Source organism: Hyaena hyaena, unplaced genomic scaffold (assembly GCF_003009895.1).
Source record: "Hyaena hyaena isolate Hyena2069 unplaced genomic scaffold, ASM300989v1 scaffold_10, whole genome shotgun sequence".
In the NCBI taxonomy this organism is placed as follows: domain Eukaryota; kingdom Metazoa; phylum Chordata; class Mammalia; order Carnivora; family Hyaenidae; genus Hyaena; species Hyaena hyaena.
The window spans coordinates 5062687-5078890 of NW_024080642.1; the positions used below are offsets into that span (position 1 = coordinate 5062687).

Sequence of the window (16204 nt, forward strand, 5' to 3'; positions counted from 1 at the left end):
ATTCTTAATTAGCTTCTCCTTCCCTCTCTTGCTTTTCTCAGACCCTTACAGGTTTCTCTGGAGAGCACTCCCTCCATAAATCCTTTGCAGAAGCATTCGTGTCTCGGGCTCTGCTTCTAGGGAACCTGACCTAATGTACTCATCAGCTTCTTCAGGCATTCAACTGGTACTTATTGGACAATATGTAAACAAAAACCAAATACCTCAGACAAGTAGAAGTATAGCAAAGACAATAAAACAGAGTAGCAGATGGACGGTGACTTGGGTGCTGCTACTTTATGTAGATTGCTTGGTCAGAGAAGGCTTCTCTCTCCGATGAGTGAGCTGAGAGAGCTCTGTGAAGAGAGGGGGGAGTGGTCCAAGCAGATGAAACAAGGGCTGGTGTGGCTGGAGCAAAGCTGGAACAAAAGAGTTACTCGGTATGTTTGGGTGGAATGTTACATGCAGGCTGATGTCTTATATCTTTATGCTAATTTGGTTTTGGTTTCAGAGACTTCCTCTTTAAGTGTACGGACACTTCAGAAGTCGTTTTGGCCTCTACCTGTGGAGAGAATCACATAGTAATTCCACTCCGTGAGAGAACAGGAAAGGCTTTGGGAGTTCTTGATTTTAACATTGGCAGGAATAAAATGCTACTGTATCAAGAATTTAAAGATCTGCAGAAAATGATAAAGGTGGTCCAAGCTGCCTGCTATGAAATATTGGGCGAATTATCTGGAGAAATAAAGAAAAACTATATCCTAGGTATTGTGAATGTGGCAACAGTTTGGATTCGTGGGTTTAATAAATTTAAGGGGAATCACAGATTGCAATGGAAGATGCACTTTCTAAGAGGAATTGTTATAATATACAGCAATATACAGCATGAAAGGAATTCCCTCATGCAGTCTTGGGCTGATGAGTGTGGTCTATAAATTAGAGCAAAGGGTATGAAGTCTCATTTTCTTGGCCAGAGTCATATGGTTTAGAACTAGAAGGACTTATAAAGGCAATATAGAACTAGCATTTATTTTAAAAATGTTTTAATGTTTTATTTATTTCTGAGAGAGAGAGAGCCGGCATGAGCAGAGAGGGTCAGAGAGAGAGGGAGACACAGAATCTGAAGCAGGATCCAGGCTCTGAGCTAGCCGTTAGCACAAAGCCTGATGCGGGGCTCAAACCCACGAACTGTGAAATCATGACCTGAGCCTAAGTCAGACGCTTAGCTGACTGAGCCACCCAGGCGCCCCAAGAACTAGCATTTATTAAATGTTCCATCATGTGTCAAGCACTTTAAATATGTCATTTCTACTAGTCCTTACCATAACTCTGTGAAGTGAATGGTGATACCTCATTTCACAGGTGAGGAAAGTGAACTTCAGAGAAATCAAACAACTCACACCAAATCACAGTTAACAAGTGATGAAGCCTGGATTTGCACCCCAGTCTGGTGCTCTTTCCACTAGATTATACAGAATTTGTTCACTGGAACAACTTATTTTACAGATAAAGCTAATACCCATCAAATTTAAGGTCCAACAGCAAGTTTAGTGGCAGAGCCCAAGACTTGACCCCAGTGCTTGTGATTCTACATCCACTTGGCTGCTCTTAGTACAAAACCAGTTTGGACATAAGGGAGGGAAGAAGGAAGCATGGAGACCTTTGGCTATCTGGAATGGAGTAAATAGAGTAACACTATGTGGGGTTAATCTGAGAAGTTTCTTGCCACTAGATAGGGTGCACTAAGTAGAAAAAAGAAGAAAATTTATGTTTTTTGAGCATCCACTATGAACTTACCACTAAGCACTTTTATGTATATCATCTCGTTCAATTCCCACAGATCCCCGGGGAAGTAGGGATCAGCCTGTGTTCACAGGAAGGAAAAGGAGGTTCAGAGAGACAAAACTAAGAGTGGGTATTCAGCCTGAGGTCCAGCTCCAAACCCCAAGTTTTTACCTTTCCTCAGAGCCTCCTCCTGTGAGCTTTACCAGGTGCAATTCCATTTCTGTGTATTAATCTCATGACTAGAGAAATGAAGATTGTTTAAAAGCATAGGAGATGCTCTCCCTTTTTCTGGAAAAAAAAAAAGTTTACTGTATTATGCCCAGAGTGCTCTGACAAACCAATACATGTACTGAACAACAGTGTGGGATGTTTACTCTGTTGTTTCAGAGATCGAAAATGTAGGCGAAGTCCAGCGGGCAGGAATTCTCTTTTTCCGAATCATGCTGCAAGAGTTGCGGGAAAGCCTCCAACTACTTACCTCCTTCGACTTTATAATACTGTTGCTCTATGACTATGACCCTTCGGCAGAGCCCACATCCCTGCTGGACACCAAGTCCCAGGCGGCGAAGGCCAGCGCAAAACTAGTCCATGACATCCTGTTAGGGGCTATCTTGTTCATTCATCCAGACCTGGAATTATCAAGTGACTTTGAAAATTGGGAAAGGTGTAAACTGGTAAGTTGTTTTTTTTCTCTCTCTCTCTCTTTTTTAAATTTATTTCTGAGAGAGAGAGAGAGAGAGAGAGAGAGAGAGAGAGTGTGAGCAGGGGAGGGTCATAGAGAGAGGGAGACACAGAATCCGAAGCAGACTCCAGGCTCTGAGCTGTCAACACAGACTGCGATGTGGGGCTTGAACCCACGAACCGTGAGATCATGACCTGAGCCAAAGTCGGACGCTTAACCGACTGAGCCCCCCAGGCGCCCCAGTTGTTTGTTTTTTTTTTAATTTTTTTAATGTTTTTTATTTTTTAAATTTATTTCTAGGAGAGAGAGAGAGAGAGACAGCGTGAGCAGGGGAGGGTCAGAGAGAGAAGGAGTCACAGACTCTGAAACAGGCTCCAGGCTCTGAGCTGGCAGTCAGCACAGAGCCTGATGTGGGGCTCGAACCCACGAACTGCGAGATCATGACCTAAGCGAAAGTCGGACGCTTAACCGACTAAGCCACCCAGGGCCCCCCCAGTTTTTTTTTAAACATTCTTTTTGTTGAAGAATAACTCACACAAGTTTAGGTATACAAATCATAGTTGCATAAATCCTACGTGTACAAATGTAAGATTTTTTACACAATGAACATTTGTAACCAGCATCTATATCAAGAATATTAGTGGCATCCCCAGAGTCCGCCTTTGTACTCTCTCCCATCACTCCCCTCACACACACATGCCACACACACACACACAATTTACTCACCCCAAGAGTAACCAGAATCTTGATTCCTAACACTGTAGATTGTTTTGCCTGTTTTAAAACTTACATAAATGGGGGCGCCTGGGTGGCTCAGTCAGTTGAGCATCTGACTTTGGCTCAGGTTATGACCTCACAGTTCGTGGGTTCAAGCCCCACATCGGGTTCTGTGCTGACAGCTCAAAGCCTGGAGCCCTCTTTGGATTCTATGCCTCCCTCTCTCTGCCCCTCCCCTGCTCACACTGTGTGTGTCTCTCTCAAAAATAAATAAACATTAAAAATTTTTAAATTTATATAAATGGAATTATGTAAACTCATGAATTGGATACTCTACTTCCACTTGCTGGTGCTCCCATAACTGGTATTCTCTTGTTCACAGTATGTTAACAGACACTTCGTCAAGAATATTTGTGCTTTTGATCCAACTGCTAGGCATGAAGAAGTCAACTTAAAGGTCATTGGTGAATGTATCAGAGGTAAATTTACACTTCATTGTGTTCTAATCCTAACAGCAATTAAACATAGTTGCGATTCAGATATTCAGATATTTTTATTATAATAAAGTAAGTGCCTCATAAGTTCAATTTTTAGGAAAAATAGTTCTGATAGTAATCCTCTACAGGGAAGAACACTGTCTATAATTGAAAGCATTACCCAAAGTCACTGTCTATGCCACACATTTGAGAATTCAGAATCACATCCATCTTCCACTTTATTGACTACATGTGCATTATTTATTAAAAACCAATAGTGGATATGGGCTGCAGTGAGGATAAGAAACAAGTACATTAAGAAAAAAGGCTACTGTTGTCTTTGGGTTTCAATGAAGAACCAAAGAAAATGATAGATCATGAGACTTTATAGACTAGTAAGAGTTTTTGGAGAAGGAGAACCATCAGAAATCAAGAGTCGGGGAGCTCCCAGGTTGGAGAAGGTGATGGGCTCTTTGGCCATGGAGAACTGACCACATGCAAGAGTAAATATCCAGAGTGAAATAGATGAAGGGATTTTCTTTATTTCAAAGTTTTACTTAAGTTCTAATTAGTTAATATATTTGGTAAAATTGGTTTTAGGGGTCGAAGTTAGTGATGCATCACTTACCTATCACACCCAGTGCCTCTCAAAAGTGCTTTCCTTAATGCCCATTAGGTGAAGAGATTAAGAGGACACTTGTGATGAGCACTGACGAATGTATAGAATCGTGGGATCACTGTATGGTGCACCTGAAACTAACACAACACCATATGTTAGCTCTACTGGAATTAACATTTTTAAAAAAGAGTATCTATGCATATACAGGCATACATTCCTCCCTGGGTGTATGTTACCCCACCAGAGACCACCAGCCATTTGTGCGAATGGACCAGTTAGGGAGAAATTGAAAGTTTGTTCCTATTTTGTTACTTATAAAAAACTAATCATCGGCTGGGGAAGTGGCTCGGTAGAAGTTGTTCACTAAGTGTGTCCCTTTCCCCCCCTTCCCCTTTCCAACTCTCTGTGGAGACTCTGGACTAAGTCAGAAGGGTTTCTAGACAGTGAGCCAGGGGGTGCAATCAAATGGCCTAGGGAGGCAAGATACTCTCAGAAGTTTGGGAGTGCTAGAGAACAGGAGAGAACATGACACTCCAATAAAAGTTAACATGAGTTCGTGTGGACCATGTGTGATGTGAATTAAGATTAGAATTTCTGGGGCACCTGGGTGGTTCAGTCAGTTAAGCATCTGACTCTTGATCTGGGCTCAGGTCATGATCTCACAGGTTTGTGAGTGTGAGCCCTGCATCAGGCTTTGGGCTGACAGGGTGGAGCCTGATTGGGATTCTCTCTCCCTCTCTCTCTGCCCCTCCCCATGCTCTCTCTCTCTCTCTCAGAATAAAGCTCCAGGCTGACAGGGTGGAGCCTGCTTGGGATTCTCTCTCCCTCTCTCTGCCCCTCCCCATGCTCGCGCGCTCTCTCTCTCTCAGAAGAAACTTAAAAAAAAAAAAAAAAGATTAGAATGTCTATTTAGAATGGCTTCTCCTATAGCCTCATGACTCTGGGCTGATTCATGGGAGCCTGTGGATTCAGAGATTTCACAAGTGTCACTTCTTTTAAGGTGCTATTCAAGGGAAACAATAATAAGAGCAAAAACAAAAATTAAAACTTGTTTACTCTATCCTTGTCTATACTTGTTCCATACTTGTTCACTCATCGTTCACTGAGGACTTAAAAATCCAGAAGAAATGTGTCTATGTCAGTGCCTGCTTGCTGCTCCTCTCTATAAGGGAGATTTAGGGGCGCCTGGGTGGCTTAGTCGGTTAAGCGTCCGACTTTCACTTGGGTCATGATCTCGCGGTTCGTGGGTTCGAGCCCCGCGTTGGGCTCTGTGCTGACTGCCAGCTCAGAGCCTGGAGCCTGTTTCAGAGTCTGTATCTCCCTCTCTCTGGCCCTCCCCTGCTCACACTGTCTCTCTCTCTCTCCTAGAAATAAATAAAAATATTTAAAAAAAAAAAAAGGGAGATTTAGACCCCACCATGAGCCCCAGGACACCCTCCCCTCCATGTGCGACGAGAGTACCTCCTCCACCTGCCAGCCCCTTGGCATAGAGCCAGACCCTGCTGCTAGAGTCCCTGGTGTCTCCTGACTGATGTTTCACCTTGTGGGGCAAGGACACAGGTGCTCACCACTGAAAAATCAAGTCCTTTTTTCAGATGGGAGCTGGGGATGAGGAACAAGCGCCTCCACTCTCCATCTTGCAAGTGTGTTCAGGACCTGGCTCTCACCCTTAATAACCTCACCCCCAGACAAAGACGTCTTCTGTGAGGTTGTCCCAATGCTTTTTGGGACTCTTTGCAGTTCAGGTTCCACCTCTGATTTGCGTACCAGAACCACCTCCTCTAGTCCTATACACTCCTTTGTTTAAGAAAGCATGCAAACTTTTGCATGACCCCACTTTCAGTTGTGCTAGCCAATTTCTGAGCAGTCTTGATCGCCAATGCTTCTACCACTTTCTCTTTTCCAACAGTGTCCTCAGGCGGCAGGAATTCCAACTGCAGTTAACAGAGCTGATTCAGCCAGAACCCAATAGCCCCCAGGCAACCCTTCCACCACCCACCGCCTGCCGCCAAACCTTTAGCATTATCGTGGTCTCTGCTGCAATCAAGAAAGTTCATAGGCCATCCAGATACCAACCCTCCCTCCTTCAGATGTGATTAGGAAATTCTAAGCTCTCCATTTAGGGATAGGAAGGGGAACTCACTGGGGCACCTGTTTGTGCCTCAAAGATAAGAGCCTCTGGCAGGGCAATTGTGGCTCAAATTTTATCCGAGCCTTCTAGCAGTGTTAACTGAGGTCCCACTCAACAACCCTACCCAGCGTGAAATACCACCAGCAGTATCTGTCGGTTCTGCCCAGGTTAGGGCGGGACTGTTAGCATAGCTCCTCACCCATCAGGCCTTTCAAATTAATGATTTTGCCAAGAAGATAAAATCAAGGCTGGTGATGTGTCTACACTTTCTTAGGACTTCTGCTGCCAACTTTCACCCTACTTCATCCTAGTTCTAGAAAGGAATATGTATTTTTTAATGTCTTAGAAAAGGTACACTTTATTATTTTTTCACTTTTCCCCCCAGTTTTGAGATATAATGACATATAACATTGCATTAGTTTAAGGTGTGCCACATAATGATTTGATATATGTACAAATTGAGAAATGGTCACCACAGTAGGTTTAGTTAACATCCATTACCTCACATAATTATAAGATTTTGGCAGGGGGCTAGGGAGGTGCCTGAGTGACTCAGTCAGTTAAGCGTCTGCCTCTTGATTTCAGCTCAGGCCATGATCTCCCAGTTGGTGAGATCAAGCCCCGCTGAAATTCTCTCTCCCTCTCCCTCTCCCTCTGCTCCTCCCCTGCTCCTTCATTCCCCACAGCACAGCTGAAGACGAGATAGGAACCTTTAATAAGACACTACCAACTTTCCAGAAATAACAAATGGGAGCACAGCACTGAACTGAACATGCAACTCTGAGAATGTGCCTGGTTCTTTTAAATGAGTCAAAGTGAAATGGACAAGATACCAAGAACATTGTTTTGTCCTATGAATTTGGACCATCTGTATAGCCTCATTGGTTTGGAGTTAGCTAACTTTCTCTACTGCCTTCTTAGACTTGGTTTCTTGGGCGGTGACTCCTTCTGAGAGTTGTTTTCCCACCTGTGAGAAAAAAGTGGCAATCACAGTGAGACCTGGGTTAAACAGGGAGCCCTGAGGGTGCCTTTTATGACATGCTCATAGATTTCAGGCTCTAGGGGAGGAAACATCCATTCAGTTTCAGAATAGATTCCTTTTGTCCTGGCAAAAACCTCTTATAGGGCCCTTGGAGGAAAGATATTGGACAAGCACTCAATTCACACACTGTTTGGGAAACCAATTTAGGGTTCAGTAAAGACCTGGGGCCTGGGTGATTGATCTGTTTCCCATGCATGCAGACCCTTTCCATCTCCAGGCCAAGTCATCCAGGGGGAAAAAAGAAAGAAAAAATCAAATCATCAATTCTCTTTCTGCTCCTTATCATTCTTTTTGGTTTTAAATTTTGAAGTTTTTCAACAGCCATTATTGAACTTAGGCAAACAATGTGGCTTCATTTATCTAGGTACCATCACTGATGTTTTAGTATCCAATAAAATCTTTGAAAAATCAGTTTCATGAGAACATTTTTCTATTTAAGGGCAACATAGTTTTCCAGATTTCCTTGACATAGTTTTTTTTTTCTTTTTTAATTTAGTGGATGTTAAATAATCGTTTGTCTCAAAGGAGTATAAAATTATATTTCTAGTAAAGTATTTTAAAAGGTCAACTAGAACTAAAAGCCTTCTAACAAGAGTCGCTAGCCCATTTCAGGTCTCCCCATGTCCCCTCACAAGAGGCCATTTTTTTTAGACTCTTGACTATTCTGGCATGTGCACATTTCTGTCTTTGCTAATACTATAGAGCATTGCTATCTTTTCATTCCTCAATTTATACCTTGTCAACTGATTTCCTTTTATTATAGTTGAAAGTTGAGTTCTGTTGTACCACCCTTCTCTTTTCCTGTCCTTCCAATGTAATTATATTACCATTTGGATTTAAACCAAAATGCAACGTTTACATGATTTTGCCTATGCAAATATGTTCCACAGCTAAACACTAACATATTTTGATTGCTTCCTTTTTACTTTTTGTCTTTCCTGAAATAAATAATTCACTTTTACATTTTTATTTATTTATTAAAATTTTAAAATATAGTTTATTGTCAAATTGGCTTCCATACAACACCCAGTGCTCATCCCAACAAGTGCCCTCCTCAGTGTCCATCACCCACTTTCCCCTTTTCCCCACCCCTCATCAGCCCTCAGTTTGTTCTCTGTATTTAAGAGTCTTATGATTTGTCTCCCTCCCTCTCTGTTTGTAACATTTTTACCCCTTTGCTTCCCCCATGATCTTCTGTTAAGTTTCTCGGGATCCACATATGAGTGAAAAAAATTTATTTTAATGTTTACTCATTTTAGAGGGACAGAGAAAGACAGTATGAGTAGGGAAGGGAAAGAGAAAGAGGGAGGCACAGAATCCAAAGCAGGCTTCAGGCTGTCAGCACAGAGCCTGATGTGGAGCTTGAAACCACGAACTATGAAATCATGACCTGAACTTAAGTTGGATGCTTAACTGACTGAGCCAAGCAGGTGTCCCTCACTTTAATTTTTTTAAATCTTGAGTTTTCTTTGTATTTCTTGATAATTTCCATCCCATCTATTTTGTCTCTCCATATAATTTCCCTTGGAGGAAGTTTTATCAGGTAATTTTTTTTTAATTCCATTTTTTCCCCATTAAGCCATCCCTACTAGAGATCTTGATTCTCTTTCTATCTAGGGTCTTCTCCCACCCCAGATCTACTACTGGGTTGCTTTCCTGAAATTCATTTTGCTGCTGTCATAGGAATATCATTTTGTAGCATCTCTCTCATAATTTTCTGAGAAAGAATGTGTGAATTGTAAATTTTTTGAGAACTTTCATGTCTAAAAATGTTTTTATTCAACCCTCACATTTGGTTTTTAGTTTGCCAGGGAACATAATCTTGAAGACAATGCCCCATTGTCTTTTTTGAGAAAATGAGTGTAATTCACATACCCCAAATTTCACCTATTTGTACTGTACCATTCAGTAGTTTTTAGTATATTCACAAAGTTTTGCAAACATCACCACCAATTTTAGATTTTCAGCACTCAGAAAAGAAACCCAGCGCCCATTAGCAGTTACTGCCCCTCTTTGCCACTCCCTACCCCAGCTGGCAACCACTAATCTACTTTCTGTATCTAAGATTTGCCTGTTCTAGATATTGCATATAAATGGAGTCTTACAAGGTGGATTCTTGCACTCAGCATAATGTTTCAATGTTCATCTTTGGTCTATGTATCAATACTTCATTCCCTTATTACAGCTGAATAATATTCTATTATATGGATATAGCAAATTTTATTTATCTGTTTATCATTTGATGGACATGTGGATTGTTCCTACTTTTTGGCTATTGTATATAATGCTGCTATGAACATATGTTTACAAGTTTTTGTGTGACCATATGCTTTATTTTGAGAGCAAAAGAGGGAGGGAGGATGGGAGTGGGGGGAGGGCAGAAAGAGAGGGAGAGAGAGAGAAACCCAAGCAGGCTCCACACTGTCAGTGCAGAGCCAGATGCAGGGCTCAAACCCACAAACCGTGAGATCATGACCTGAGCTGAAATCAAGAGTCTAATGCTTAACCCACTGAGCCACCCAGGCGTCCCAGCAATAATTATTTTTTGAAGTTTTTTCTTCTCTGTTGTTTCTCCTTTCTTTTTGTTTAGTATTTTTGTCTATCTCATCTCTATGTCACACCACCAGGCAACTTCCTCTCCCCAACACTAGAAATTTATTTCTCAAAGGGGATAACATAGAAAGTCTCTGGGCTAGGGGACTTCAGACACAGTTGAGAGGAAAAGGACCAGAGTCAAAGCAGGGAGAGTATGAGTGTGTTTACTGAATATAGAGACCTCTGTAAGCTTCCTCAACAAAGCTCCAAACAAAAAAGCAAACAACTGATACCTGTTCTTTTGGGGTGTAAGAAAAATATTATAGGACTTCTATTTGTAACCATTTTATCCCATCAATGCCCAGTTTCTTTTTTTGTTTGTTTTAAAATGAATGATTCACAAATAAATATACATGCATTGGAGCTCATGCTCAATATTTGTTATGGGTGGAGGTACATAATCAGAGTTCAGAGTCTACTGCATTAAACTATGAATTTTTGTAAAGCAAATTGCATTGATTTCAATTCTTACATTTAAAAAAGTTTATTTGTTTATTTTGAGAGACAGAGCAGGAGAGAATGAGGTGGGGAGGAGCAGAGAGAGGAGGGAGAAGAGAATCCCAAGTGGGGCTGAAACCCATGAACTGTGAAATCATGCTGGCCAGAAACCAAAAGTCAGACACTGAGCCACCCAGGTGCCCCTCTCACATTTGATTTATAAACATCATGAAAAAAAAAGCCAATCCAATGTGATATTGTACAGAAATTATACCACCATAAATGAAACTTATATACCTGCAAGAACCCAATGTTCAGCCTGGAACAAACTTCTACCCAACTTTGATAATTCAAGAAAAAATGTGTTCTTACCTCTCCATTTAACAATGATCCTCTCCTGATAAGCTGGAAGAGGCACTCTACAGTACATTTTAGATCACTTTAAGTTAACAATAACCTAGTAAGTGCCCGAAAGCCATGGCCAATCTGAACTTTCTGACCTACATAAGTACCGACTGAGACGTGCACACATATGGTCTTTTAACTATAGGATGTTGCAGGACATTCAGCCAATTGAATGTGGCAGTAATGTTAAGAGGAGGCACAAGGTCTACAAAACAATAGAAAGAAGGGAACTAAAACTAAGAACTTATGCTGAGAGAAGCATGCAGGAAATACTGCTGATCTTGGATTATTAGCTGAAAGGAGCAGTTACACTTTGACAACTGAACCTGATGCATAAGTGCTTCTTTATTTTTGCTTTGCCCATCTTTCTAACTGCTTGTAATTCCCAAAAGGGTTTTACTAATCTCGTTTTAAAGCAGAGTTCCGTAAAGGGACTTTGAATTAGAAATATCCTAGAATATTCCATTGCTTTCAGCAAAATCGACTCCTTATGTAATTAAATGTTTGATTAAACTAGACCCTACAAAAATACCATAAAATGTTTCTGAGTTAATAGGTTCTTAAACAGATTCTTTTAGCTCAGATGTCCTCAAATACTTTACTATAAACTTTACCAAGGCAAAGCCAAAAAAAAACCCCATAATTTCTAACGGTTAGAAAAGAAACAAAAGCAGTCTATCTGCTTGAAAGAATTACTAAACCTGTAGTCTGGCTTTGCCATCTGCCAAGGGGCACAATCTGGCATCTATCCACCACTAGAGGGCAGTAGCGCTCAACCGTTGTTGATGGGAGCCCAACAGAGCCAAGGAGGCTTCATTAGAGAAATCATTGCAGATGTTGTTAATACATCACTCTCTCATTGGAAAACCAAGCAAACAGGAACCACAACCCAGAAAGGTTCAGAGCTTCTTTCCCCGGTAACAATAAGGCAGGAAATAAGCAAAAGGGGCTTGTGAAAGGGAGCGGCCTCCCTCCCCATCCTCATCTTGAGTCACCGTGGAGACGGCCGGCTTGCTTAATAATGGCTGCAGATAGGGGTCTGTTTCATTTGGATGTTCAGATAAGAACACTGTGGCAGGCATCAATGGAACAGAGCTCTTAATGGGGAATTGGAAAGGAAGAATAAAAACTTTGGGGTGCAGGAGAGCTGATATCTCAGAAAATGAATTAGGTTTGGTTTTAGGTGTGTTCTGGGAGTTTAGATTCAAAACACCGAAACAATAGAATTATCAAAGTAATCTTTCCAGCCTATAGCATTACCTTGTAAAGTTTTGAGGAAGCAAATTAATACAAAAAGGAATCAATTGTAACAAATGCACCTCAATAATTTAAGTATGTATGTGTATTGGTCTGGGATTGCCCGGAACGTGAGATGAATCAGGTATTTCTACTAATGCTTTCATGACCAGCATCTGTTTTTGTTTTATTCATAACTGTCATTTATGTGACTGAGCTACAATCTGAAAAGATTTTTAACATTTGAAAAACCTAATTTAACTATTCTGTAATTTAATGTTGTTTCAACATTTATTGAACAATTACAATCAAGAGAAAAGACAGTGCCTCTGTGTGTGTTGAAAGAAAAAAATTTAGAAAATTGTACCCCCATGTTTTAAATTGGCCTCAAATAAAAATTGAGACTTATGAATGTCTCCTACTTTTTATGTGCCTTTCATATCTTGTATTGTACCTTTTGTTGAAGTAAAAACTTCAAAATCATAGAAAGGCTAAATCTAATTCAGGGAATCTTGTTCCCTCATAGAAAGAAGGGATAGAATATAGGGAAATAAAATATGTTTAGTTTTCTCTCTCTCTCACTCTCTCTCTCTCTCTCTCTCCCTCCCTCCCTCCCTCTGCCTCTTTTCCCTGCTCTCTCTCTCTCTCTAACATAAAATTTAAAAAAAAAAGAATGACAGAGGTGTCTGAGTAGCACAATAGATTAAATCTCATTCTAATAGAGACCCATGAAGGACGTAACTGTCATTGTTAATGAGCCATCAGATAAAAGATGACATTTAAAAACTCTTATTCAGGGGCGCCTGGGTGGCTCAGTCGGTTAAACGTCCGGCTTCTGCTCAGGTCATGATCTCGCGGTGCGTGGGTTCGAGCCCTGCATCGGGCTCTGTGCTGACTGCCAGCTCAGAGCCTGGAGCCTGCTTCAGATTCTGTGTCTCCCTCTCTCTCTGACCCTCCCCTGCTCACACTCTCTCTCTCTCTCTCTCTCTCTCAGAAATAAATAGAACATTTAAAAAAAATTTTTTTTAACTCTCATTCAATTCTAAGTATCATTTAATGGTTTATTCAACTCAAATTAGTAAACATTTATTGGATTAGTCACATGGTAAACATTAGAAGTAACAAAAATGAATAAAACATCGAGCTGAGGGTAAGAGGCACCTGAAAGAAGGAAAGTAATATTTTTTAGCAGCTATTCTGTGACAAAGTTTTGCATATCTTTTCTAATTAATTGTCATAACAGTTCTGAAGTATTACACCTGTTTTGTGGAAGAAGAAACAGGCTAACAACAATTAAGTGGCCTGCTAAAGGTCACAGACTAGTTGCGGTAGAGCCAAGATCGAAACCCAGATCTGTTAAATTTTAAAGTATATTCTCTTTTCATTGGACCATTCTATATGAATATTAGTCATTGACTCCTGGGAAAAAGTAACTTTTATGAATGGCAATAGTTTACAGTTTAACAAATGAAACATAATGGTGTGCAGTGATTACATATTTTAAAATAAATTTTAATTAGGAAATATTTTAAACATAGAAATTAGAGAGGCACCTGGTTGGCTCAGTTGGAAGAGTGTAAGACTCTTGATTTTGGGGTCCTAAGTTCCAGACCCGCACTGGGTGTAGGGTTTACTTACGGAAAAAAAAAAAAAAAAGGAAGTTAGATGTAGTCATTGAGAGCCATATTCTATATCCAATCTTAATGTTATGTATGTTTGAGTCAGACATTGTTTTTAATTTTTTTTTTTATTTTTTGAGAGAGAGAAACAGAACACAAGCAGGGTGGGGAGGAGGGGGCAGTGAGAGGGGGGTAGAGAGAGACACACAGAATCTGAAGCTAAGCTGTTAACACAGAGCCCAACACGGGGCTCAAACCCACAAACTGCAAGATCATGCATGAACTGAGCCAAAGTTGGATCCTTAACCAACTGAGCCACCCAGGCGCCCCAAGTCAGACGTTTTTAAAGAAACAAAACATTATAGAAACAATTGAGACTTTCTGCCCCTCCTTGATCCATTCTCTTTTTCTCCTCTCTAGAGAAAACACTATTATGAATTTGATGTTTATCAGTTTTATGCATGATTCCTTACATGTTTATGAATCTATAAACAATATAATACTATTTTGCAGGATTTTAAATATTTTAATTGTATCCAAATAAGAACATATTATTCTACAACGTGCTTTTTGTGAAAACATGTTTTTGAGATTTATCCACAATGAATATGTAGCTTTAGTTCTTTACTCATTAAATCCTGTCCAATATTCTATTATGTGAATGTATCAAAATTTATATACCCATTTTCTTATAATTGTACATTTAAACAAAATTCTGCCATGGTTTTGATTCAAAGCATATCTGATGAACTTTTATAATACTGGAACTTATATATCTTAATAATAAAAGTACAAAACTATCCACGCTAACTTTTTTTTCTTGATATAGATCATTCTCGAATCGAAGTATGGAAATTTGGCAATACTGCCATTGAATACCTATACCACTGGGCACACATCTGTTTAAATCTCATGGAGCTAAGCCAAAAAACAAGTAATGCTATTGCACCCCCATTGCCCTGCAAAACGGACTCCTACATGTACGGAAAAATGCCAAAAGGAAGCTTGCCAGAGAAATGCTAATGAATTGCTACTGTATTTCGGATATTTTTGTCATATTCAGTTTTGTTAACTATAAAATATCTTCAGTTGGAAAGGAGTGCCACATAGACATATTCTACTCATAGACATTGACCTCAGCATTTTCTAAAAAGGAAATGCTACCTAAGGAGAAATTCAATCTAAAAAATAACCAGTTAAGGTAGCCATAACCAAATGTGTGTTATAGAATATATTTTAAAGTTTCCTTTTGGTTTTAGCTTTGTATCTGCCACGGGACTATAGTGGTTAATTGGGTAGAATTCCTTTAATTCCTTAAAGGTACAAAGTAAAGGCTGAGGATTTAGGGGGGAAATGGACATTTTTACATGAAAGGAGTACCAAGTAATAAAGATTTTAAGAAATTAACTGGGAATTGTTTTACTAATTCTTCAGAGACTTAAATGAGCACCACATTTCCCCCCCTTCCAAGCCATCACTTTCCTTCCCCACTTACTTTAACAACTTATTTCAATGAATAGAAATTCTTGTAGGAAAATGCCTATGACTCATGGAAAAAAGAAAACATACCTTTTTTTTAATAACAAAAACCTCTCAAGTTCAAGAACTGCAAAAAGAATTTATATTTATTTAAAGCTTATTATTACAGCAAACTTTACTGCTTTTGTGAGATTTCATCTTTGCAATAAGATATCTGATGCGAGTCCATTTTTAATAAAAATTTGGGAAATTAAACTTCATTTTCTTTATTTGGTTGACAAAATGTGATGTGTTCCAAACGTCTTATAATTTGAGGTTGGAGGTCCCTTCTTAACCTTTTCTGATAAAGTGGCAGCAGTGTTATTACCAGTTCTCATCTCCTGGGTGATCGCATGCCCAGTTTTAACCTAGAAGCCTATTTCATATTTGAAAGAGGGCTTTTCAGGGCATTTGCAACAACATTTCTAGGAACAATGTTCTTGAAGATATTAAACTGATAGTCGCATATCCTGATGGCTTCAGAACAAGCTTATAGAGTTCACTGTGCATACAAATGGTATTTCAGGCAGCTAGGAGAGGACTTTTTTGCAGAATGCTATCTTATTCACCATTATCACAGGAATTAAGTTAACTAAATGACATCTAACTTGATAAGAACAGGTATCATACGTCTGCATGGAGTTTAACTTTTCAAACACAAGCTCACTTGATTCTCCCAATAACCTGTAAGGTAGGTGGTCTAATACCATTATCCCCACTTTATAAGTGAGGACATAAGCTCAAAGAGTGAGTTACCTAGGTCATGACAGCTAGTAAGAAACAGGGGGACCTAGTATCCATCTATCCTAACTTTTGCCAGCACCTCAGACATCTCACTGACACTTTCAACCTTTATCAGGCTAATGACCACACTATCAGTCTTTTAGAAACTACTTTAAAATTAAGCAACCAGGGGTGCCTGGGTGGCTGGTGGTTGAGTGTCTGACTTCAGCTCAGGTCAT

General features: G+C 40.0%; 1 protein-coding gene across 1 annotated transcript in view; it reads left to right on the forward strand.

The window, feature by feature from the left end:
- Positions 1-15131, forward strand: part of EFCAB5 (EF-hand calcium binding domain 5) — a 138601-nt gene extending 123470 nt beyond the window's left edge. The window contains exons 20-23 of the mRNA XM_039252575.1: positions 491-744; positions 2152-2438; positions 3546-3642; positions 14554-15131. Of these exons, the coding sequence (XP_039108506.1) occupies positions 491-744; positions 2152-2438; positions 3546-3642; positions 14554-14747 (832 nt within the window). The 3' untranslated portion in view covers positions 14748-15131. The remainder of the gene's footprint in view (positions 1-490; positions 745-2151; positions 2439-3545; positions 3643-14553) is intronic.
- Positions 15132-16204: the final 1073 nt, after the last annotated feature.